The sequence below is a fragment of the Spinacia oleracea genome, chromosome 1 (assembly GCF_020520425.1).
Source record: "Spinacia oleracea cultivar Varoflay chromosome 1, BTI_SOV_V1, whole genome shotgun sequence".
Classification (NCBI taxonomy): domain Eukaryota; kingdom Viridiplantae; phylum Streptophyta; class Magnoliopsida; order Caryophyllales; family Amaranthaceae; genus Spinacia; species Spinacia oleracea.
In genome coordinates this window covers 83,477,081-83,501,454 of record NC_079487.1, presented here as the reverse complement: position 1 = coordinate 83,501,454, position 24,374 = coordinate 83,477,081, and the positions used below count along the sequence as shown (strand labels likewise).

General features: G+C 42.7%; 4 protein-coding genes across 4 annotated transcripts; all 4 read right to left on the bottom strand.

Moving 5' to 3' along the window:
- Positions 1-580: 580 nt before the first annotated feature.
- Positions 581-1,630, bottom strand: LOC110801658 (thionin-like protein 2). The gene is made up of 2 exons (XM_056834747.1): positions 1,263-1,630; positions 581-888 (listed from the first exon to the last, which is right to left on the bottom strand). The coding sequence occupies exons 1-2, from the start codon at positions 1,546-1,548 to the stop codon at positions 809-811; spliced, it is 366 nt and encodes a 121-aa protein (XP_056690725.1). The 5' UTR covers positions 1,549-1,630; the 3' UTR covers positions 581-808.
- A 6,270-nt stretch (positions 1,631-7,900) lies between these two features.
- On the bottom strand, positions 7,901-9,766 carry LOC130465483 (uncharacterized). Its single transcript, XM_056834257.1, has 2 exons — positions 8,704-9,766; positions 7,901-8,508 (listed from the first exon to the last, which is right to left on the bottom strand). Exons 1-2 carry the CDS (start codon positions 9,764-9,766, stop codon positions 7,901-7,903), a joined length of 1,671 nt encoding a protein of 556 aa, XP_056690235.1.
- A 2,410-nt stretch (positions 9,767-12,176) lies between these two features.
- LOC130465482 (uncharacterized) lies at positions 12,177-12,938 on the bottom strand. Its single transcript, XM_056834256.1, has one exon. The coding sequence runs from the start codon at positions 12,936-12,938 to the stop codon at positions 12,177-12,179; it is 762 nt and encodes a 253-aa protein (XP_056690234.1).
- Positions 12,939-14,411: 1,473 nt separating this feature from the next.
- LOC110801654 (uncharacterized) lies at positions 14,412-22,585 on the bottom strand. Its single transcript, XM_022007030.2, has 16 exons — positions 22,414-22,585; positions 22,080-22,193; positions 20,433-20,494; positions 20,166-20,253; positions 20,021-20,082; positions 19,837-19,933; positions 19,059-19,532; positions 18,879-18,965; positions 18,141-18,213; positions 17,776-18,062; positions 16,896-17,021; positions 16,710-16,817; positions 16,430-16,516; positions 15,618-15,792; positions 15,488-15,533; positions 14,412-14,865 (listed from the first exon to the last, which is right to left on the bottom strand). Exons 2-16 carry the CDS (start codon positions 22,173-22,175, stop codon positions 14,736-14,738), a joined length of 1,998 nt encoding a protein of 665 aa, XP_021862722.1. The 5' UTR covers positions 22,176-22,193; positions 22,414-22,585; the 3' UTR covers positions 14,412-14,735.
- Between the last annotated feature and the right edge of the window lie 1,789 nt (positions 22,586-24,374).

The window sequence follows — 24,374 nt, the reverse complement described above, 5'->3', positions numbered from 1 at the left end:
TGCTTGCAAAGATCAATAATCTTTGCTTATAGGTAATGTTTTAGAACATGATTTTTACATATATATTATACATGGGACTTTATAATACAAATCTTAGATAAACAAGTTAATTGATTCTTTATGCTATGTTTTTTTAAATGCCATTGGTCATAGAGCGATCTTGTTTTAGTGTAACAGTAACACAACATCATCCATGGAACAATTGTAGGAGAAAGTTTGTACGTATTCCTTCCGTCTCTTTTTGTTCTTTACGTTTTTCATTTTGGGTATTTCAAAATGTTCTTTACATTTCCTTTTATATTATCACATAAATGACTTAGTATTCTCTCAAAATTTGTGTCCAATTATTATTTTAACCAATTAAATTTATTAGGTCATTTAATATTTCACATTTTTCCATTGGGGCATTAAATTTTTCTCATTTCCCAATATAAGAATTTTGATAAAAGTGAAAACATTATAAATAAATGTAATTTATCTTGTTAAATAAAAGCATTGGGGAATCTCGATGCAAATTAATTAATTGTTAAAACACGTGAAAATTACCAAACAAAAAGAACAAAAAGAGACGGAGAGAATACTTAAATTTCCACTTAATCATAGAAATTAAGTAACTCAAGAAGTTACGTTGACAAAATAACAACAGTTGCGTTACATTTAATTATAGAATCACGAGCAACAGTCACACACTACCCAAATCCAACGTTAAATTCTTACCCTTTTCCATTTTCTATAAAAAGGGAAAAAAAATAGATAAATTAAGCAAAATGAATTAATTATAAGCATCAAGAAAAGACTTGTTATTGACTTATGGAGTCACGTTATTCAAGTAGTTCTTCTCACAAACTCCGTTGCAAGATCTAACACAGCCTTCTACTTCCTTTCCACCTGTAAGTTCAATCAAAACGCTATTTGGTTAGATATCCATCCCACAAAATAAAATTAAAAAAAATGTACCTATTGACATTACTTAGACTCGATTGGAAACAAAAACATACCGCATGTCCCATAATAACAGAAAAACATACGATATAAGTCCATAATCACTACCACGGAAGAAGATCGAAGAAAAAACACAGCTCGAACACTAAATAAGGAACCCTTAATTCAAAAACCCCTTACTTTAACTACTACGTGTCTATATGATTAAAGGTCAATTCTCATTTATTATGGGGACATTAACGTTATTTTTCTTTCAGTGTTTATAACACGTACCAAATAAAAAAGAAAAAACCCGACTTTAAAGTAAAAAAAGTATATACCTGGTTTTTTGAGGGTGCTAATATTGGTGCAATGAGAAGAAGCACACCCAAGATTGCAAAAATGGAAGGAAGTGACATGAGTATTGTTAGTAGGGATAATACAATCCCTAAGACACTCAAAGGCACAATAAGAAAGAGTGTGAGTTGGTTGAATAGCACAAAGTATGTAACATGGTATATAACACTCTTGGAATGTTGTTGCATTGCATTTTCTTGCCATTATGCTAAACCCCATGATTAGCAACAATAATGAGGTAATTAAGGATTTTGTTTTCTTGAAGTTCATCTTCTTAGCTTCTCTCTCTTTCTCTTGATGGCTTTGAGGTTAAAACTTAAAAGGCAATGAACTATTGGGTGAGGGGACTAAGGGCCAAGGCCGCTATAATATACTAGTACTATAGAGTCACATGTGAACCATTTAGGTGTTTGGCCATGTGAAACAATTGGTGGGTTGGTTTATTAGCTCACGCTAACATTAGCATTAATTAATCCCTACTGAGAAAACGGTTGTCATTACCCCGTGTGTTTCTTGTAGTTGCGAATGAGCCACTAAGCGTATTATAAATTACAAACTAGTGTTTAGCCCCGGACGATGTTTACTACTTAGAATATCATATATTGTGGTGTGTAATAGGTAAATTAATAGTGTAAACTATACAATTTGACGTTTCAAGTTACATATATTTATGTGGAAAAAAAAATATCTCATGGTTGGCTAAGATAGTAAGACAACTACTTTGAATGTGACAGGTCTCATATTCAAATCCTATTATAAGAACTTTTGGTTGTACATATCCTTTGATAAGGAGATGACATAGCATGTTCTAGTGAAGAAAAGAGTTTCATGTGGCACATATACGTTATTAGTAATTGTTCCGGTAGTGGACTTGGAACAGGAAAGGGATGACTGACTTCCGACTGAGATTGCTGACTGGATCCTGCACAGTGAAACCGTTAACTAGCCTCGGGGGTGATCCGAGAATTACCCCTCCGATGCTTAAGTCAGATTATGCTGGTAGCTCTGTAATAAATGCTTATAAGAATGATTGGGCTGGAATTGCGTACCTTTGGCATTGATGGGGGTCCGTATATATAGACGGGTTATTTGTACGGAGGACCCGGGTTATTACCCGTTGGTTCCGGATCCTCCCTTTCGGCTCTGATAGGTAGATGATGTCAGAGCAATGCCGACTGGGATTGTAAACCCTGGATGCCGACTGCACCTTTGGTGCTTCTTGTGAGTATATGTCTATGATACAGCTGTTATGGGTTGTCCTACCGGTATGCCGGTAGGGCTACCCGTACAACTAGCCCCCTCAGAGTGACTACAGCTGGCTTTTACAGTCTGTAGTTGCTCTGATAAAAGAAAAAAGCGAAAGTTGGGGGTAAGCCCCCTATACAACTAGCCCCCTTGGGGACGATCAACACCCCATGGGTGTGATTGTCTTGTAGATGGCCGTTTTACAATGCGGTTTTTAGCTCGATACTTGTTCTGATGTCACGACTAGCCCCCATTAGGACAAGGATTGATCGCTTTAAGTGGATAGTTTTCTGTATGTCGGCTGCCCATGTTTGTGTTTGATTCTCTTGGCTGCCTGTTATCTTTGATTTCTTTGAATGACCAGCCCCCTTGAGTTTTTTTTTTTTTTTTTTTTTTTTTTTTTTTTTAGGCTGACTAGCCCCCTTGAGTTTCTAGGCTGACTAGCCCCCTTGGCTTTTTAGGCTGACTAGCCCCCTTGGCTTTTTAGGCTGACTAGCCCCCTTGAGTTTTTAGGCTGACTAGCCCCCTTAACTTTTTAGGCCGACTAGCCCCCTTTGACTGACACGTGGCGACGGTTCATTTTTCCTTATACGCGTGGCGGGAGATTTGAAAAGTGTTTTGGACATGTGTCGGCCATCCGGCAAGTGTGGGGAGTTGTGATATTTTCAACCGCCCAGATCTGCTTCTTGTCGTTTCAACTTCCTTTCGCTCCTTTAAGTAACCGTTTCTTCTTTTCTCTTCATTTCCGCTCCTTCTCATTTTCCTTTGCAAACTTTCTCGCGCTGCCAATTTGCTCTCTTTCTCTCTCTTGTTTTTCTTACTAATTTGTGTCCGTCTCTTCCTGCCGTACTTCTCCGTTGGGTTTTGGTTGTTTCTCTTGGTAAGTTTCGAACTTGGTCTGGTTTTTTAGGTTGTCCGTTGTTTTATTAGGGTTTGGCTGTCTGACTTTCTCATGTTGTTCTTTCAGTTGGGTTGTTTGAGGGACCTTGCAGCTGTTTGAGAGTGAATTTCCAGAATTAGGTACGGTTTCTGGCCTTACTTTCTCTTTTTGTCGGGTGTTTCTGTTTTTGCTTGCATGCGTTTTGAGTGGGGGTAGCCAAAATATGACTGGTAGGGTTGGGGTTGGTAACGTGATAGACCTGTCAGACACAAGTAGCGATTCTGGCATAGAACTGAATATGGACGGGAATACGGCCGGTAGTAATGCTAAGAATACTGGGTGGGGGATAAAATCGAACACGCCACCTCCTTTTGCGCAGTTTATGGGTGGGAATCCTGTTACCGACCCTTTTATACCCATGACTGCGGATCAGTTTACTCGCTCACAACAGTTACATGGCCTGCGGGCACGAATGGAGAGAGAGCTTAGGCCGAATGAGCATAACGTGCCGGCTGGGGAGCCGATTTTAGACGTAGATCCGATTTCGGTTAGGTACCATTTGCGGGATTATCGGGAATTTACTCAGCCTGGCGGCTCTGGTCTTGGGGAGTACGGTACTAACATCGGCAATATATATGTTTCTAGGGCCATGCCGTCAGACGCCGAACCGTCTACAAGTAATCGACGGGCCGGGAAGGAGCCTGCCGTCCATGATGCGGGTGAGGCTAATTCCGCCGGTAGTGGTGATGTGCCTTCCACCCCTGGCGACTCCATACTGGAGTCTTCTGAGTCTGGGTCTCCTGGGTTAAGGGCGCCGCCCATTGCCGACTCTGATGAAGATGAGGAGGATGCTGCGATCTTGCAGCAAGTGTTTGAAGAAGAGGCCTTGGACGCCGATGTGAATTTTGAAGGTGAGGCCGCTGCGTTCTTGGTTCCGGCCCCTCCCCCTAATGATTCTGCTGCCCTCACCGCTGAGATAGATGGTGACTTTGTAAAAGAGGCCATTGCCAACCGGCATTCTGAGGTTGGTGGTCGTTTTTTGGGTTTACTTGAGGGCTACAGGCTGACTGTGCCGAAAGAAGGGCAAACGGTGGCCGACTGCCCTGAAGGCCATGTCGTTGTGTACACGAAAATGTTCGACTATGGGTTGCGCTTTCCCTTGCACCCATTCATTGAGAAGGTTCTGCGGGCCTAGAATGTCGGCCTCGTTCAGTTATCACCCATAGTTATTCGCAATCTGGTTGCGTACACCTGGCTGTTTTCATTCAAACAGTGGCCCTTGACCCTCAACCTTTTCAAAAAACTGCACTGGCTGAAGCGTGATGGGAAAGATACCGCCTGGTGGACGATCTTTACCAAGAGTCAGCGTCAGACTGTGAGTCCCCGACTCTCCAGCTGCAAGGACTGGAAGGACCACTTCTATTTCATGGCTGTTCCCGAAGACTACCCCCTTCGGCGTACTTTCTACCAGCCTAAACCTAGGATGGAACAATTTTACCAAGCCGACCTTGGGCCCCAAGAGCAACGTGCGTACGACAGGCTGCTGGTTGATTATGTCGACGTTGGGCTGTCTAAGCCTAAAACCTTGCCGGCTTTCTGGCTTCCTCCTGTCGGTTATATTCTTAGTCCTGCCGCATTGGGTGCAGTCGGTCTTGCACCTACACATCCCCTTGGTAAATGCAGTCGTTTGCTTGCACTCTTTATCTGTTGTACTTGTTTATACTTCTTGGATCTCTGTTGTGTCGTTTTGCGTTTGTTAAATTTTTTCCTGACTTCCTCATTCTTTTTTCTCAGGGCACCATCTTTTAAACAAGGCTTCACTCGGCCTTGATAAGAATTGGAGGGTTGTTGAAAAGTGTCTGGCGGCTCCTGCAGAGAAGTATTACACTGTTGCTACCTTCTGCGCGAAAGCTTGTCGTGGTCGGCCAGCCAGCTTTGTGACTCCTTCTGCCGTTGTGGACCGAGGTGTTGTTCCTCGCGTTGTTCGAACAAAGGTTCCGGCAGCTGACCAAGCTACATCCTCCGACCAAGACGAAATGACTACTGGCAGGTTTGCTTCTCTTCCTACCGGTCGTGGGGGACATGCTACGCGGAAGAGGTCTTCAAGCCAAGCGAAGGCCAATTCTCCCAAACGGTCGAAAAATGACGCTGCGAAGACAGCGCAGGAGAAGGTGAAAGACGTCTACGCCAGCGTCGACAAGCCCTTGCAGACATCTGGCGCTGGAACGAAGATCGCTGAACAGCCTGCTCAGTCGGTTGAGATTTTGGATGTCGACCTGTTGTCCAAACTGAACCGGAAGCAGGTGTTGAGCGATTTGATTAGCGATCCGATCCATCCTGTGCCTGTGTCGAGGCATAGTCCTTCCATGAACCGGTCTGCCAGTTCGGCCTCTAAGTATGGGGTTATAGTTCGTTCTGGGGGGTTTATTGAGGACAAAACTGTTGTGCTGTCTCCGGATACTCTTGCCGGTCTAGCTGTTGCTCCCGGTCATGCTGAAGAGCACTGGCAGCCGCAGAGTGATGTTCTAAGGGGTGAGTCCATCCTTTTTGACCGTCCCAAAGACGGAGGTACACTGGGCTACCGGTCTCTGCGCCAAGTTGTTACACCCGCCGATGGTATACCCCAGGAGATTGAGACGCCGGCTGCACAGTTGATGCATGACCTGTACTCGGTATTTTACTTTCCTCTCTGACTTGCTTGTTTTTTATACTTGCTTTTATTTTCGGCTCTGAGCGATTTTTTCTTTCAGGTGACGCAATCTGCTACCGAGCTTGTGGAGTGCTATCGGAGCTATCAGCGTCGTTTAAAACGATCGCAAGCTGAGAAAGAGAAGCTTCAGACTGACCTTGTTGAATCGGTCAAGACTGAAGGTGACTGCCGGAAGGAGATTGCGAGACTTGAGCTGGATGTTATTGCAGCAGGCAAGAGGAAAGCTGAACTAGAGCTTCTTCCAGCCAAGTTGACGGCCGAAGAGCAGAAGACGGCTGAGCTGCAGATTAAGCTGGATGCGGCGCTGCAGGCGGCTCAGGATGCTGAAAAAGCTGCTAAGGATGATCGCAAGGCTGTGGCGCTGAAATCTGTGCAGAAATTTATGAAGTCTGACTTCTACTGCGAGGAAATGAAGGGGCGCTACAATGGTGGGTGGACTGCAGCCCATCGTTGTGCCGTCAAAGCCTTGACGCTGACTGAGGCTGCCTGAGGTAAGGTGGAGGGATCCTATGAAGAGGGTGGCCATGTTGATCCGACTGGCATGGAGACCCAGACCTTCCCAGACATCGTCATTCAAAATGCTGACCCTCGCCTTCTGCCAGACAGAGAGATTCCTGAGTCTGCTTACTGGAGTGATGCAGACGGCTCAGCTTGACGGTCTTGGCAGTCATCACCAGGCTCTTCCTGTGGCTCTTCCAACAGTTTTTTCCGGCCTCATACTTGCTAATGTCTGTTGGTAGTTTTTGAATATCATTTAGCGGATGTAATTTATAAACAATTTCCTTTTTTGGTACCTCTTAGCTGTTTGTGGCACTTTGTCTTTTGCCGTGTATTAACTGTTTCAAGAACGTTATTTTCGTCTTGACTGCGCCGTCTGAGGCGTATGTTTGTGCCTTTTAGCAGCTACTCACTCCGCATTTAGTTATTTTTGGGTGGTGGTTGTCGTCCCTGTGTTTGTTTAACATTTATGTGATGCACTTGATGGATTATTCACTTGTTTTATTTTATTCAATTTGTCACGTAGTGGCGTCTTCTTGCCTTTGATTTTATTATATATCGCATCTTGCCTCTTTGTCGACTGGGCCCATGTGTTCAACCTTTGCATTTGTTTATGTCGTATTTTGCCTCGTTGCTGACTGAGCCAATGTGCTCACCCTTAGATTTCATTTATATCGTATCTTGCATCATTGCTGACTGAGCCAATGTGCTCAACCTTCGATTTAATTTATATCGTATCTTGCATCATTGCTGACTGAGCCAATGTGCTCAACCTTCGATTTAGTTTATATCGTATCTTGCATCATTGCTGACTGAGCCAATGTGCTCAACCTTCGATTTAGTTTATATCGTATCTTGCATCATTGCTGACTGAGCCAATGTGCTCAACCTTTTATTTCGTTTTGTCGTATCTTGCAACATTGCTGACTGAGCAAATGTGCTCAACCTTCGATTTCGTTTTGTCGTATCTTGCCACATTGCTGACTGAGCCAATGTGCTCAACCTTTTATTTCGTTTTGTCGTATCTTGCAACATTGCTGACTGAGCCAATGTGCTCAACCTTTTATTTCGTTTTGTCGTATCTTGCAACATTGCTGACTGAGCCAATGTGCTCAACCTTTTATTTCGTTTTGTCGTATCTTGCAACATTGCTGACTGAGCCAATGTGCTCAACCTTTTATTTTGTTTTGTTTATGCCGTATAGTTTACCTGGAATATACTTGTAGCTCATATATTAGATTTCAAAATATGGCACTGTCGGCCCTACTACATCATGTTTTCATACAACTTCATACATGGAATTTTCTTAAAGCATCTGCGTTCCATGAGTTCTTCAGCGGTGTTCCATCCATCTCCATTAGTCTGTATGATCCAGCTACCACTTCTTCCCATATCTGGTAGGGCCCTTCCCAATTTGTAGTCAGTTTTCCTTGTTTTTGAGCTTTGCCGGTTGCTGCCGTCCGGCGAAGTACAAGGTTGCCTACCTCTAGATTCCTATGCTTTACTCGCTTGTTGTAGGCCCTGCTCATTCTGTTCTTGTATGCGGCCGACTTAATTTCCGCCTGCAGTCTGACCTCTGGTAAGAAATCCAGCTGGTGTCTGAGTAAGCTGTCGTTTCCCTGTTCTTCATAATGCTGGATGCGGAAGGTGAGTAGTGCTACTTCAGCTGGTATGACTGCTTCTGATCCGAAGCATAGTTTGAAAGGGCTCTCTCCCGTTGCTTCTTTAACCGTCGTTCTGTTACCCCATAGAACCTCTGGGACTGTGTCTGCCCACTTGCCCTTGAACTCATCCAGCTTTTTCTTAAGGGCTACGAGTATTTGTTTGTTTGCAGCCTCGGCTTGCCCGTTGCTCTGTGGGTGGCAGACTGAAGCGTATGCGAACTTGATCCGGTAGTCTGCCAAGAATGCTCGTATAGGTTCGCAGTCGAACTGGCATCCATGGTCGAATACTATTGTTGTCGGTATTCCAAACCTTGTTATGATGTTTTTCCAGATGAACTTCCGTACCTGGTTGGCTGTTATCTTTGCTACCGGCTCGGCCTCAATCCATTTTGTGAATTAATCGACGGCAACAATCAAGAACTTCCTGCCTCCTGAGGCTGTTGTGAAGGGTCCTACAATATCCATTCCCCACTGGGCGAATGGAATTGGATTCAGAATGGGCATCAAGTCGTTTGCTGGCATACGTATTACTGGGGCAAACAGCTGGCATTTTTCACATTTCTTGACGTAGCTCTGTGCGTCTTCGAGCATGGTTGGCCAGTAGTAACCTTGTCTTTGGCAGATCAAAGCGAGTGTTTTTCCTCCTACATGGTTTCCGCATATTCCTTCATGCATTTCTTCGATTAATCTTGCGGATTCGTATGCCGTCAAACACCGCAGCAGGGGGAGGCTGAATGCTCTTTTATAGAGTTGTCCCTGATATATGACGTACCAGCAAATGTCTTTTTTGATTTTCTTTGCCTCCCTGATATCGGCCGGGAGCACTCCAGTCGTCTTGTACGTCCAGATATCGTCGTACCACTCTTTGTTTGCCATGATGACCATTATTTCTTTTCTTTTTTCTTCCGTACTCCTTCTGTGCATGATTTCTATCATTACTGATCGGCTGAGCTCGATTGCTTTCGAACTGGCCAGTTTTGCTAGGCTGTCTGCGTCAATGTTCAACGCTATGGGGACCAATTTGATCTCAAAAGCCTCTAATTTCGCTGTCAGCGTCTTCAGTTTTTCTTGATACCGCCGCATTGACGGCTCTTTTGTTTCATACTCTCCCGAAAACTGATTTGCCACCAACTGAGAATCTGTTGTCATTACTATCCTCTTGGCGTCTGCCAACAAACATAGTTGTACCCCTGCAATGGCTGCTTCATATTCTGCTTCGTTGTTCGAAGCTGCGAAAGTGAATCTGATTGCGTATTCGAACTTACCTCCTGTCGGAGAGGTCATGACAACGCCGGCTCCCGCTCCCGACTGAGCGGCTGACCCGTCTACTGATACTTCCCAGGATTCTGCTTTGGTTTCATCCTCTTGATAGGATGCTTCAACTACGAAGTCGGCCAAGGCTTGTGCTTTTATTGCATTGCGCGGGTGAAACTCAAGATCGTACTCCGACAGCTCTATTGCCCATCGCAACAGCCTGCCGGCTGTATCCATTTTTTGCAAAGACTTCTCTAGTGGGAAGTTCGTCAGAATTTGTATGGTATGTGCATCAAAATATGGTCTGAGCTTTCTGGCGGCTATCAGGACTGCATAGGCCACTTTCTCTATCAGCGAGTATCTCGCTTCTGCCGGATTCAAAATGTGGCTGACAAAGTATATCGGCTGCTAGACTTTGTCTTTTTCACTGATTAGTACGGCAGCAACGGTTTGGGCTGAAGCGGACACATACAACTGTAGCTTGTCGCCCTCTTCCGGCCTGGCTATCGTCGGTAAAGCACGAAGATGGTCTTTTACCTTCTCAAAGGCCCTTTCCTCAGTTTCTCCCCACCGGAATTTTTCGTTCTGCTTAAGAGTGTTAAAAAATGGGATCGACCTGTCGGCTGATTTGCTAACAAATCTTGTCAGAGCTGCCATTCTTCCTGTCAGCCTTTGTACATCTTTGATGCTTTTTGGTTAGGGCAGACTGAGTATTGCTTCTACCTTATCTGGGTTTGCGTCTATGCCTCTCTCGCTGACAAGGAAACCCAAGAATTTTCCCGATTTCACTCCGAACACACATTTCTTGGGGTTCAGCTTCATTTGGTAACGGCGCAGAGTTTCAAACGTTTCCCTGAGGTCGTCTAAATGGTCGGTCTCCAATTTGCTTTTCACTATGGAGTCGTCGACGTATACTTCAATGTTGCGGCCTTTTTGGTTTGCGAACACTCTGTCGACCAGTTTTTGGTACGTTGCCCCAGCGTTCTTTAACCCAAACGGCATAGCCTTGTAACAGAATACTCCCCCCTCAGTGATGAATGCTGCTTTTCTCCTGCCGGCCTTTGCAAGGCTGACTTGGTGGTACCCGGAGAATGCGTCAAGGAAACTGAGCAGCGCATGGCCAGATGTGGAGTCGACTAGCCTGTCGATTCTTGGCAGTGGGTAGCAGTCCTTCGGGCATGCTCTATTAAGGTTTGTGAAATCTACGCACATTCTCCACGAGCCGTTTGACTTCTTAACCATTACGATGTTGGCCAACCACTCTGGGTAGTCGCATGGTTCAATAAATCCCGCTGCCAGCAACTTTTCTACCTCTTCCTGTATTGCTTGATTTTTTTTCTGTTGAGAAGTTTCTTTCCTTTTGTTTTACCGGCCTGACTGCTCTGTCGACATTCAGTCGGTGCTCGATTACCTCTGGGCTTATACCTGGCATTTCGTCTGCGAAAAATGCGAACACATCCGCGTGTTCTCTCAACAGACCGATCATGTTTACCCGCAACTGGGGGTCAATGTCGGTTCCTATCTTCACTGTTCTGCCAGTTTCTCCTTCTACCAGCTCGACTTCTTCCGATTCTCCTCCGGCCTCTACCCTAGGTAGAGTAGTCCCCTTTTCGATGCTTTCGATTGTGGGTGACTCCTTTTTCTGCCTTTTCTCCTTCTTGAGCAAAAGAGATTGCTCGCCCTCCGATCTTGGAGTTTGGCCTTTTGCCGGTCTTTTCATTGCTGCCTCTCTTGTTATATTCCTGGATGGGGTCAGTCGGCCTGGTGTTTTTAATGCCGTCAAGTAGCATGATCTTGCTGACTCTTGACTGCCTCGGATTCTCTCAGCCTTCTCAAAGTTAGACATGTATATCATGGTTAGATGGTATGTTGATACCACTGCCTGTGCATCGTGGATGAATGGCCGACCCACTATGACGTTGTATGCAGCCGGCACTTTGAATACTAAGAAGTCTACCATTAGGTCCCTTGCGGTCCTTCCCTCTCCAATCTGCACTGGTAGCCTGATGCTACCTTCCGGGAAGATTGTGGCTCCGGAGAATCCTATCACAGGATAGTTGACTCGTGTGAGCTCTTTCTCGTCTATTTTCAGCTGAACGAAGGCTTCCCAAAAGATAATGTTCGCTAAACTCCCTCCATCCACCAGTATTCGTTTCACTGGGAAGTTTGCTATTTCGAGGCCCAAAACCAGTGGGTCGTCATGAGGGTATATAATTCCGCGACAGTCGGCTGGGGTGAATGAGATATTTGGCATGACTTGGGGTGCCGGCCATTTTCTGGTGCTATGGTAGTTTATCAGGTGGCGGTGTTCGCCCAGACTTCTGCCGGCTCCACTGATTGTTCCTCCATGGCACGGTCCTCCGGATATGACCCATACTGTCGGCCCCTTCTGGCCATTGTTTCTAGCCTCCCCACTCCGACTGGTTTCTGGTGCCTTCTGCTCTATTCGGAGTGGTGTTTGGGTGGATGGTAATCTGTTGTTTGTGCTATTGCTTTGCCGACTGTTATTCTGTTGGTTGTTGTTGTTCTGTTGGGCTTTATATTGTGTCAGGTAGCCTCTCCTGATCATATCCTCGATGTTATCTTTCAAGTCTCTGCAGTCTTCCGTATAGTGTCCACAGTCATCATGGAATGCACAGTACTTCGACTATGGTCGGGGTTTGTCGCTCATTGGTGGAGGCCTCTTCCAGTTTTCGTTCTTGTTGATATTGTAAATTGCGGCTCTTGGGGCGTTCAATGGGGTGTATTCATGGAATGTGGGGTATATGCTGGTTGACTGTTTCTGGTAATCTCTCCCTCTTGGGTCCTTCCTCTGTTCATCCTTTCTGAACCCCCTGTTCTGACTTTGTTGCGCCGGCTGAACCGGCCTTGGTGCGGCATTTCTAGTCGGTGTCGACTGATAGTGATTTGGGATTGTCATCAGCTCGCCGCTTTTGATGTATTCGTGGGCCTTCATCAGTGCGCTTCCCAGATCGGTGAAGGATTTCCTTCCCAAGTATTTTTTGAACTCGCAGTGGTTCATTCCTCTCATCAGGGCCACCACAGCTATCTCTTGTTGCAAGTTTGGTATGCTGGTGGACTCGTTGTTGAATCTGGTGAGGTAATCTGTAAAGGACTCTCCGCTTCTTTGGGTGACTGCCATCAGTTCTCCTGACGTTTTCTTTCTCTGCTGCCGACTGATGAACCGTAGCATGAACTCTGCTTCTAACTGTCGATAATTATGTACCGACCCCTTTGGTAGTCCCTTATACCAGCCGGATGCCACTCCCAGCAGCGTTGAGGGAAATACCTTGCACCACATGGCGTCGGAATCTGTATACAGCATCATATGTTGCTCAAATGTGTTGCAATGGACCTCCGGATCTGTGGATCCGTCATACTTGCAGAGTGGGAACTTCAATTTCTCCATTGGTTCCTCCAGAATGTCCGCGCACAGGGGGGAGTTTGCAGGTTGGATGGTGTAACGGCGCGGCGCGTATCTCTAGGGTGCTTCTCTTGTCTCTTCGATGACCATGGGTTCTGGCCGACTGCGCAGAGCAATCGCCTGGTTTGTATTGGGGTGTTGTTCTTGTTGCACTAGGATCTGCTCTCCGAATAGGTTTCTTATCGGCAGTCTCTTCCGTTTTTCGCCGACTGGTGTTTCCGTAGTCTGGTGTATGACTGTCCTGGGTGCGGGTTCTGTGTTTGCTTTTCTCGCTGGCTTCAGGGCCGACAACGCGGCCATCACCGCTCTTGCCGTAGCCAACTGTTCCTCCGAGAACTGACTGGCGAGTTCAGACGGCATTTGTGTATCATCCTGGGCTGGGCTTTCGGGCTCTCCGTCTGAGTCGTCGTCCTCGACTGAGTATCCCAGGACATGTAAGGGTGTTGCTGCAGTCGTAGTTTTGCTGACTACCGACTGGCTCCCTAGCTGGGGGGTGGGTTGGTCATTGACGGGTGTTATTATTGGTTCTACCGAGAACAGCGTGGGTTTCAATGGGGTTGTTGTTTTTGTCGTCTGTGTACTCTGTGGGGTTGCTTTCGAGGCCTGCTTTTTGCTTCTCTTGTACGAATCCGACTGCGTACTCTCCATTTTCAAGGGTGATTTTTGATGATCCGGGGTTTTTTTTTTTTTGTGTGTGCCTGGCTGTGGGTTCTGCTTACAAGTGGGGGTCCCCTCCTTCTAGCACCAATTGTTCCGGTAGCGGACTTGGAACAGGAAAGGGATGACTGACTTCCGACTGAGATTGCTGACTAGATCCTGCACAGTGAAACCGTTAACTAGCCTCGGGGGTGATCCGAGAATTACCCCTCCGATGCTTAAGTCAGATTATGCTGGTAGCTCTGTAATAAATGCTTATAAGAATGATTGGGCTGGAATTGCGTACCTTTGGCATTGATGGGGGTCCGTATATATAGACGGGTTATTTGTACGGAGGACCCGGGTTATTACCCGTTGGTTCCGGATCCTCCCTTTCGGCTCTGATAGGTAGATGATGTCAGAGCAATGCCGACTGGGATTGTAAACCCTGGATGCCGACTGCACCTTTGGTGCTTCTTGTGAGTATATGTCTATGATACAGCTGTTATGGGTTGTCCTACCGGTATGCCGGTAGGGCTACCCGTACAACTAGCCCCCTCAGAGTGACTACAGCTGGCTTTTACAGTCTGTAGTTGCTCTGATAAAAGAAAAAAGCGAAAGTTGGGGGTAAGCCCCCTATACAGTAAAGATAGAAGAAAGGGGATTCAAACTAGTGACCTTTCACACACAGGGCATCACACTTAACCACTGGACCAGGATATCATTTAGCCGCATTCTTTTTTTATTTGGAAACACTGGCAAGATAACTTTTCCTCAAATCAACTGAAGTTGCCAATCTTCACAGGCAAACAGTGAGTCGCATTAACCAGAAACAAGAGGTTGTTGCTTTATTAAAGGTTAAAAAATTCACTAGAAAGAGCATTTGTACAAGCTTATAAGTATCATGTCAAATACATAACAGATAACCAAAATGGGATTTACAGATATCTGCTTTCGCATTTTTCACAGCTGATTCTTGCTCGTCGTTAAACCGTTCCACCGTCACTTGCTGGCTTACATTCCTTGGTTTGATCATCAATAAGTCGAAACGTATTAATTCAATTACATCACAATCTTCAACCATACTTGCATTCTGGTTTGAGCGATTAGAAAATATTGTAATCTGACATGCTTTCGGCTCATCATTTACCCAAATGGATTTCCTGCACCCATAGAAAATGAACTCTGGTCTGGATATCTATATGGAATCTGTTGATTTGAATATAACAATGCTGTTGATTCAACTTCACTCCCAAAACCACTTGTTCCTTGTATGCTGCACAATAATATTGACATAAGAAATGAATGCAAAAGCAGATAAAGCTCATGATAAATTAAGGTTAGGAAAGAAGTGGAATTTAAAGTTATTATTCCCAGGAAAATGTTTTCCGCGAAAACAAATACCCTCTGAATGTTGCCCACTTCTTTCCATAAATTGAATTGTGAAATTTGAATTGTGAATAACAAAGCCTCGTGAGTATTAGACTAACCCCCTCCCCCTACCCTCTCTTCCCCCCTAAGACAGACAAGAGTTAAGCAATTCATAGCCTGTACAACAGAATTCAGAATCATACGTACTGAACCAACAAAACCTTGCAAAAACTTTTAATTTGGGATTAAGCACCAAGTGGAGTCATTCCCTGACTGAGTTAATTGACCAAAAGAAGAAAATAGAGAGGAGCACACTATTGTATAGGACATAAAATACAAACAGGCGTTAAGCTTATCGTGCTCACGAGTCAAAACGCAATCATCAAAATCCACAGATCCACAAAGAGAAGAAGATAAAAGTAAGAAAAAGGTGCAGTTTTAATCTATAAAGTCAGTTCATTATTTTTGTGATTCAATCACCAAATCTGCCATCCTACATTTGGCCAAAAAGACTGAGCGTCGAATACCTGGTTGGCAGCTTGTTTTGGAAAGAAGATTGCTCCATATATGCACCTGAAACATTTGAATTTACATATAAGCAAAACGAGCCTGTTTTGGAGATAAGTTGGATAAATTTGGCAGTGTACAAACAAATACTTTGTGAAGAACCAGCTGGAACATTTGGTGATTGATGATGCACATTAGACAAATAAATAGGTGAACCAGTTGATGCAGAACCCGAAAGGTGTGATTCAAAACTTGAGGTATGTGACATGCCTGATGGAATGAACATGTGACCCGATCCTCCTTGCGGGAATCCCGTTGAGGCAAACTGCATCACGTCAAGCATAGGTTACAACGGCATTGATTTGTATTTCATTTCATACAGGGTGACTTGTTGGACAAGAAATTATTTTATGCTAAAAGAACATAGGTTTGAAGTTAAAAAAAACATATCTCATATTTCTCTCATAAGAAACCTATCTCATCTTCGTTCATACTATAATATAAGAACATACAGTTTGTATAAAAAGAACATACAATAACAAGAGCATAGTTCAAAATAGGACATGAAAGTATGATAAATAGACATGTAAGTGTAAAGAAAAGAACATTCACCGGAAGCATAAGCACAACATGCTTTTGGGTGCACAAAATAATGACAGGGAATGCTCATATGTACCTATCAACTCCATTTCCATGCTAAGAGGAAAAAAAGAAGGAAAAGAGCAAACTTGGTTCATGTTCTCCCAAGTATCACAGCGTGATAACATTACTTTTCTTTTCAAAATGACACATCCTAGCTCCACTATACAGTAGCAAGCTAGGCAAATAAACATCATCTTCTAGACTTCTACTACTACAAGGGTGATATACGACAGCATTAAGGTGATTTCAAATTCAAACATAAGATTAAATAAATGTTCAGTCAAGTTCAATGAATCACAAAAATTAATATTTAACTATACCGTGTTGAACATATGAGGTTGAGCAGTGTTGTCATTCGTGTCAAACGGGTTGCTTGACTTGGCCACATTTTGAGATGGCAGTACTTGCTGAAATACAAAATCCAGAATTACAAATCAGAGAGATAGCGTGAAAACGCAAATTTGAAAACACTTAGGATTCAAAGATATCATCAAACTTCCTTTACAATCAATCGTTCTATTCATCAACATATTGGAGAAATTTCTCAAGGAGAAGATTAACACTTTCCTTCAGAGTTCATTCAAAAAACAAAAAAATTACCATCTGAAGAGGGTAATAATGCATGCTAAATCCCGCACCATAATTCGAACCGGCTGGCCTCCCTGCGGCTGTCACTGAACTTAATTGGTAAGGAGAAGCAAAAAGGTCCTGCAGAGAAGACAAGTTCTTACTTTGAGGAATTCACAAAAAGGAACCAATATTTAACAAGATTTAACTAGTATTTACTGCAGGAAGCTCTTTTCTTCCACCAGCATTTGTGTCTGCAAGAGAAGGCTGCACTCCGATTAATAGTTGCGTTTCTCCGGTTGGACCTTGAGGAGGCTGAGACGATGCTGGGGATAAAGTTGTTGGCTGCAAAGTATAGAAGAAATGTTACTGGTTCATTCATATCCAGCCTTTGTGAAATAAAGCAAGACTGCAACCACTCGTGTATTTTTCCATATCTGATAAATCTGAAAGCAGACGGTCTACCTTATCCAATGGGAAACATATCTAAGATGGAAAGTTAGGAGCAAATTTGCTCACCATACATCAAATATTGTTGAAAAGTGCATCTTGAAACTTCCATACAAATTTTTACAGATCAGGACCAGGGACGGTCCAGAGAGGTTTTGAGGGTCAAAACCAGGGAGGAGTAAGAGCCTCAGGGGAGGTTTCCCTAGCTTGTCCTCTCTAACCTTCTTTCTCATCACTTTTTAGCCCACAGTTACCAACCTGATTGCAAGTAATTATCGTAATGGTAATAGTACTTAAGAGGACTGAAAGTTTTAGGCCTGATAGAAAGAGAAATAGAACTTTAGCTCATTCTTACAGTAGTACTACATAGATTGGGCTCTTTCGAGTGATTAATCCCGGAGCCCCAGGGAATTGGTGGCTATAGACATAAGACATGCATAGAAGTATACATTTTGGAGAAGGAATAGTGAACTGTTCACGCAAAAACACCAACTTGGAGAGTTACCCTGGACTAGTTGTCTTCAACAGACTACTTGTTTTCAATAGCAATATGCTCCTTTGTCAATTACCAAAAAAAAAGAGACAATTCTACTAAAATTACCAATTTTCTCCACCACGTTACAGGAATTGAGTACATTAAAGTGTTTACCTGATTATTTGCAACTTCATTCAAACAACTGGTTTGAATAGAAGTGGAGCAAGTATCCCAAATAAGGTTATTCAAATGCCCAAGATCCTGGGTACTTGGAGACTGCTCTCTGCCAATTTGTTCAGTAGCAAACACACCATCATCACCAAGTAGATCTGGCAGGACTGGCACCATCTGAGAAGTAGCCACTTTTGGAATATCTGCATCAGTTGACGTGGATAAAGTATTTGATGTGGTACCAGCAACAACTGAAGATGAAGCACGTTTATCAGTTATTGCTTGATCTGCTGCAACATGTGGACATTCCTCAGTGCCACTAGGCATTATTGGCAGTTTAAGTGTTGGGGGTTCAGAAAAATGATTACCACTTGTGGATGGTGCTGATATATGACGCCCGGCTGATAGATTGCTTGAAGATAGACTTGACACGGCATTTTCCTGACAGGGGATTTCAGACTGATCACTTGGGGCCATTTTGGCACGAGTAAATAAATCAAATAGCAAGAATTCCAAATTGTTCCTAGGAAGAGCATGGCAAGCGTTTTCCTTCACTGGTGGTGGCTTCAAGGCAATATTTGTTTGTGGATCAAGACTCTGAAGTCTGAACAGATAGATCAGATTGAGGAGAAAATTCTGTAAAGGCATCTAGTGATCCAACACTTCCACTTTTGGGTTTCAGTGATTCACTGCCAGATTCTGCAGCGTTCTAACAAACCGAACATCATGTATTAACTTGGGTAAAAAACAAATACCCTAACCCATACCACCCCCATATCTACTATCAAGACTTCAACGAACCAAGGCCATAAAGCTTTCCATACTAAGAAGATATGCCTTCAATCAGATATCAGGAATATTTAGCAGGAACTAATTAAGATCTGATGATAAGTTGCAGCAGACAAACCTCTCCACGGAAAAGATTCCAGATTTCTTGAATAAATACAAAACATAGTTTGCTGGAGATAAAATGTCTGCTAGTTGAAGCTTAACAATGACTGTGGCATATAGAACAACAATGTAACCTAGGAGCAACTGAAAGTTGAAGAAACTGCATACGGTAGTTGTTCAACCCAATTTACAGAAAGTTCCGAAAAATAGCTCACCTGAGCATAGGCCGAAACAGTTCTTTGATGAGCTGTTTCATCATGATCACCACTTCTGTTCCTATCTTTATGATGATCACGTTCCTGCTGCACATATCATAGAACTACTTTTTACATGAAACTAGAATCAGCAGCATTTCACAAACATGCAATTAACTGAAGACCCATCATAGAACTCACTTGAGCATTTGCAGTAGCTTTATCACGTCTCCTATCAGCAAATTTAGGCCGATTAGCAACACGTAAAGCATGAGAGTTTTCTCCAAGGATCTCCTTCACATGATATACAGTAGGATTCTTCACATCACTACTCTGCTGACGATCAGGACACCTCCTTCTGGGCCTAATGTCTTCAGTGGTAAACATCTGGGTGGCAGCCCGCCCGGAAATTCTAGTGTCATCCACTTGATAACGACCATCTGTATATTCAAAATGAGAAGCATCTTCCCTGGAACCCCTATATCTGGAGTTTTCTCCCTCAGAATGTGGAGAAATAGCCCGATGACGGCCATATGTTGAGTTTTCCTTTGAGTACTGCGGACTTCTGCCTTCGTCGTATGAATATCTACTATAACTGTTAATAGTTTTTCCGTGGAAAGTAGAATTTTCACCGTTATGTGCTCCATTGTGTTCAAAAGGCTCGTGCAGTCCACTCTGGTTAAGTGGTTAATGAATATAGGTTACAAGGGAAAACATTCTAACTCAAAGAAAAAACTATTGCAAAATGTAGCCAGTTCAGTAATTTTTATCAATTTCAGAATATATTTTGCGCGCAGAATCCAAATGGTCCAACAAGTTGCATATCATTGTTGTGGGCCACTTTATCTTATTGATTAATGTTCTTCAATATTTGAAAAAAAGCTGGTGGACAGTGTGAGACGGGATTTGGATTCTCCGAAAATAAAAAAATTATCCCTAAACGAGGAGGAATAGAATAAGACGATGCTCAATTGCTTACATTGGGTGACCTTTGAACCAAAGCAGGTTGAGTCTCAACAGTAAACTTTCTATCCACATAGACATGCTTGATAAAATCACGAATTTTATGAATATTACTGCAACCAAACAAATGTACCAGAAAACAGTTTAATATTGCTTTCTGCAGTTAACATATTTTATAATAAACTCATAAAAGCACTAACCTATTTTCTGGGAAAACATCACGGTGTGGATTCCATGTTTTGAAATAAATCTGCCTTGCTTTCTAAGAAATTACAAGTAGGTTATAGACCTTACACTGAGAGAGATCCATTTCATATAAACATGTGAATATATACAAGTACACACCTCATTTCCTCCTGCTTGAAGAGCACTAACTTCTTCCATGGAGAATTTGGCCATCGATACAGATTTCACACGATGAGTGAACTCTCGGCTGGAAATATAAATTCAAAAGGCCACTCATGATTCTATATCTAAGGTGCCATGATGAATAGATATTCATTGATGGAAAAAAAGAAAAAGAAAAAAAACCAAACCAATCTGGACAAGTGCACAATAAAGGTCCAACAATTTGTGTTAGAAAAAAGTACACGGAGAAGTAGAGATACTTACTGCACACCACAACAATTTGTACACACATATGTCCAGAAATTCGTGCAAACATATTGTGGTCCCTGGTTAAAGATAAGGCATATGTTCAGGATCAAGGCAAAGAAACAATATTGCGTCACTTCAAATACAAGCTAATGGTGTACCATTTACTTGTGACTAACACAGTAATCAAGCATGACAATTGACAATCTCTTATTCTCTCCTGAAAGAATTTCCAGTCTACGACTTTTATGAAATATGAGTATTCTCTTTAAGGGAAACAAATTCTTCTGCAAAATGTCATTTGCTAGAGCTAGAGTTGTAAAAGCACGTCTTCCTTAAACTGAAAAATCTCAGATAACCATTCTAAACTGATTTTGATTAAGATTTAATATATTAAATTATGCAAATTCAACCCAGAAAACAAAAAAAGACATCTTACAAATGATATTCCAAGCTTAGCCCGAGTCAAAGACTAGTACTTGTATAAGATTATAAGAGAAAACTATAGTCCCAACAGTAAAAATTACGTTCAGATAGGAATTCCAGACCGATCCGCCAGCATATTTTTGTTTGAAGGAACAGACCAATTCGCCAACATTAAATTATTGTATCGTCATTCATGCAATCATATAGATGATTGGTGTGGGATAATGGTCAGATCGACTCCAAGAGTCCGTTCATTGATAGGAATTAGGAAAATAGCAATTGTAGCATCAGGAACGATGAAGAAAGAAAACAACAGTTTGCAGTATGAGCATTCTCTAAGTTCCATCCTAAAGCATTGTAAGCTCTACACGAGTACGGGCATGTGGCAATACTTTCATGCATACTACCTCCGTTTCAAAAAGATCTTTACGGTTACTATTTGCACGGACTCCAATGCAATATTTAACTACTTATGTATCAAATTTCGTGTATGAAAAAATTATAAAAATTTGATATTCTGAAAATATATACCGAGACCAATCTAACAAGATCTTACCAGTAACGTTTTGATGTATATAATGGTGAGAATTTACTGTCAAAGTTTTTATACTTTGGACACATTTTCCTAAGCGTAAAGAACTTTCTGAAACGGAGGTAGTATAATTGAAGTAAAAGTTCCCCTTGAACAATTAAAACCCAACTCTATAAATTTACATTGAATCCTCTAAAAGCTTGGGGCATGGCATCACTGAAGTTGAACAATAAACATTAAATAACATGAACATAATTTGAATATTAAAAATAAATTATTAACAATTTTACCGGCCATAGCAGGCACAACCTCATTTAGGTAGGGGCGAGATAAGGGGACCCCAAGTACCAAACAGACAAAGAAACCCCGGCCATTAACTTGGAAAACTCCCAAAAGAAAACCACCACATTAACATCTTTTGTTCATCAAATACCATCAATACAGTATCTTTGTGACATTTGGTACAATAATGTGTAAAAATACAATTCAATGGTTGGAAATTAAAAAAATATGGTCCCATTGCAAGTCCAAGATACCTCATTTCCGTTCAATCTATCACCTTAATAGTTTTACAAATTCAAAGGGAAATGATGAGTGCTACTTACACCAAGATAAAAGTAGAAATATTAAACAATTCTCATTAATAACACCCATTACCGCGTGATATTATAAAAATTCAAACAAATTAGAAATGGAAAAGGCATTACCAAGCTGTTGCAATTGATGCATCGTCGATTTTCTGGGAGTTTCAATAATCCACGAATTATCTTCTCTATCTTGCCCTCTTCCTTGGATTTTCCCATATTGTATAAACTCCCCCACTATCATATCCCCCAAAAAAAAAAAAAGGCAAATTTTCAATGAAATATCGGAATTTAGCTACCCTTAAAAATGATCAGCATAAATATCAAAATCATTCACATGGGTAACACAGGAAAAATCTCCAAGCATTGAAAATAATGTCAGTTTTAAACCAAAAATAAACAATTTAGCATGAAATAGAATTAGAGAAAAGGGATTTTTTTGTTGAAGAGTTCTTACCAGGGGAAGAGAAATTGAGAGGTGGAATAATCTGGAGATGATGAAGATAAGGTGAAGGCTTCGCCGAATTTGCGGTGTAAGAAGCCATTTTGGGTAGCACCATAGCAGAACATCAGTGATGGCCAGACAGTTATTTTTAGAAAGGATTTGAGGGTCGAACGCTAAAATGAGTTTGGTTCACGGATTTCAGATATAAGGTACTCCGTATGTGTTTAGAGTAGACTATAGGGGGCGTTTGGTTGGGGTAATAATCAAGGGGAATGGGAATGGGAATGGGAATGGAAATGGGAATGGGAGGATATCATTCCTTTGTTGTTGTTTGTTATGCCTATTTCTTCATTTTCTTTACCCATTTTCATTATTGCGTTTACCCCAAAACCTTTTACACTCATTCCCCACCCCCCACTTTCCCATTCCATTCCCTCCTTCACTTCCCCCACACCCTCTCTCCCTCCTCTAACCCACTTCAACCCACAACTCGGACCAAGACCATCCACCGTCGCCACCAAACCGTCCACTGCCTCCGTCGCCGCCGCCTCCAGACGTCTACCTTCCGTTGCCGATTCGGCTTCATCATCCGGACACTCCACCACCTCCGTCGCGCTCGAGCTTCACCATCGCCGCTCAAGCTTCACCATTAATGGCGACTTCGAGCCTCATCCACATAACCTCTTAATCATGGCTTTAAATAGTCAAATTCGACCATAAAAACTCCAGATCTGGTGTTTTCAAGGTCGAATTAGACCATTAAAACCTCAAATTTGACCATGAAAATATGAGAAAAGGAAGGGGAAGGCGGCGGCGGCTTGGTCTGCGGGGGAGATGTGGCGGCGGAGGCCATGTCTACCGGGGAGAAGATGCTGCGGCGAGGGAGTATAGGCGGCGGCGTATGGAGGTTCTCCTCCGATGCCGGTGTCTCCTTCTTCTCTGGCTTCCTTTTTTCTTTCTCTGGTTTTTTCTACCGTGCTTTCTTCCCATTCTCTTTTTTCCCCCAAACAATATTCTAAATCAAAGGGATTCATTCCCATTCTCTTTCTTTCCCTTTGTTGATTCCATTTCCTTTACCCTCTGCGAACCAAACGCCCCCTTAGAATTGTCTAATTCTAAACTAGAGCTGGCAATGGGTTGGGTTGGGTCGAAATCAGGTCGACCCATTTATAAACGGGTTGAGATTTTCCCAACCCAACCCGACCTGTTTAATTAAACGGGTTGAGATTTTCAACCCAACCCAACCCAACAATAAACGGGTTGACCTGAAATTGACCCGTTTAAATTTATTTTCCACTTTTAAGTGTAAATTGACTTGACTATAGAATTGTGAGGTGATATTTTTGTGGTATATCTCATAGCAAAAAATAATACTTCAATATGTATTTGACATGAATCAAAACTTCAAATAATTGTTCAATGTTGAAGGGAAAATGAGAAATAAAATCTTTCAAATAACATTCAATAGATCTATATTACATACTTGCTTGAACTTAAACGGGTTAGGCGGGTTGTTTCCGGGTCGAACATTTCAACCTGACCCAACCCATTTAATTAAACGGGTTGGGTTGGGTTGACCCATTTAATTAAACGGGTTGAAAATCTTGACCCAACCCTTTATTATTGGGTTGGGTTCGGGTTGGGTTGGTGGGTTAGGTCAAATTTTGCCAGCTCTATTCTAAACCCATACAAAGTGGCTGGTTGGAAATTTTAAGGGGGTGTTTGGTTGGAAATTTTAAGGGGGTGTTTGGTTAGGGGTTTTCAGGAAATGGAAAAGTATTCAACTATCTCCATTCCCTTTCTTGTTGTTTGTTAGACCAACTCAATTATTCCCTTTACCCACTTGATTCCCCAACATCTCTCTACCATGATTCCCGAACCACTTAAGGAATCACCCTAACCCCCGAACTCCTCTTCAGCCAACTAACTTAACTACCACTTTGACCATCTTTTACCACCATACCACCACTTGT

What these genes read in the sequence shown, in the direction of transcription:
- LOC110801658 (XM_056834747.1), bottom strand. Translation starts at nt 1,548, where the DNA reads ATGAACTTCAAGAAAACAAAATCCTTAATTACCTCATTATTGTTGCTA. An exon ending in TAGCACCCTCAAAAAACCAG is followed by an intron (nt 889 to 1,262) that starts GTATATACTTTT and finishes TTGAACTTACAG; the next exon opens with GTGGAAAGGAAGTAGAAGGC.
- LOC130465483 (XM_056834257.1), bottom strand. Translation starts at nt 9,766, where the DNA reads ATGGATACAGCCGGCAGGCTGTTGCGATGGGCAATAGAGCTGTCGGAG. An exon ending in CTTCACAACAGCCTCAGGAG is followed by an intron (nt 8,509 to 8,703) that starts GCAGGAAGTTCT and finishes CATTCTTGGCAG; the next exon opens with ACTACCGGATCAAGTTCGCA.
- LOC130465482 (XM_056834256.1), bottom strand. Translation starts at nt 12,938, where the DNA reads ATGGAGAAATTGAAGTTCCCACTCTGCAAGTATGACGGATCCACAGAT.
- LOC110801654 (XM_022007030.2), bottom strand. Translation starts at nt 22,175, where the DNA reads ATGGGAAAATCCAAGGAAGAGGGCAAGATAGAGAAGATAATTCGTGGA. An exon ending in ATGAAGTTGCAAATAATCAG is followed by an intron (nt 17,022 to 17,775) that starts GTAAACACTTTA and finishes TATACTTTGCAG; the next exon opens with CCAACAACTTTATCCCCAGC. An exon ending in CAAAACAAGCTGCCAACCAG is followed by an intron (nt 14,866 to 15,487) that starts GTATTCGACGCT and finishes ATTATTGTGCAG; the next exon opens with CATACAAGGAACAAGTGGTT.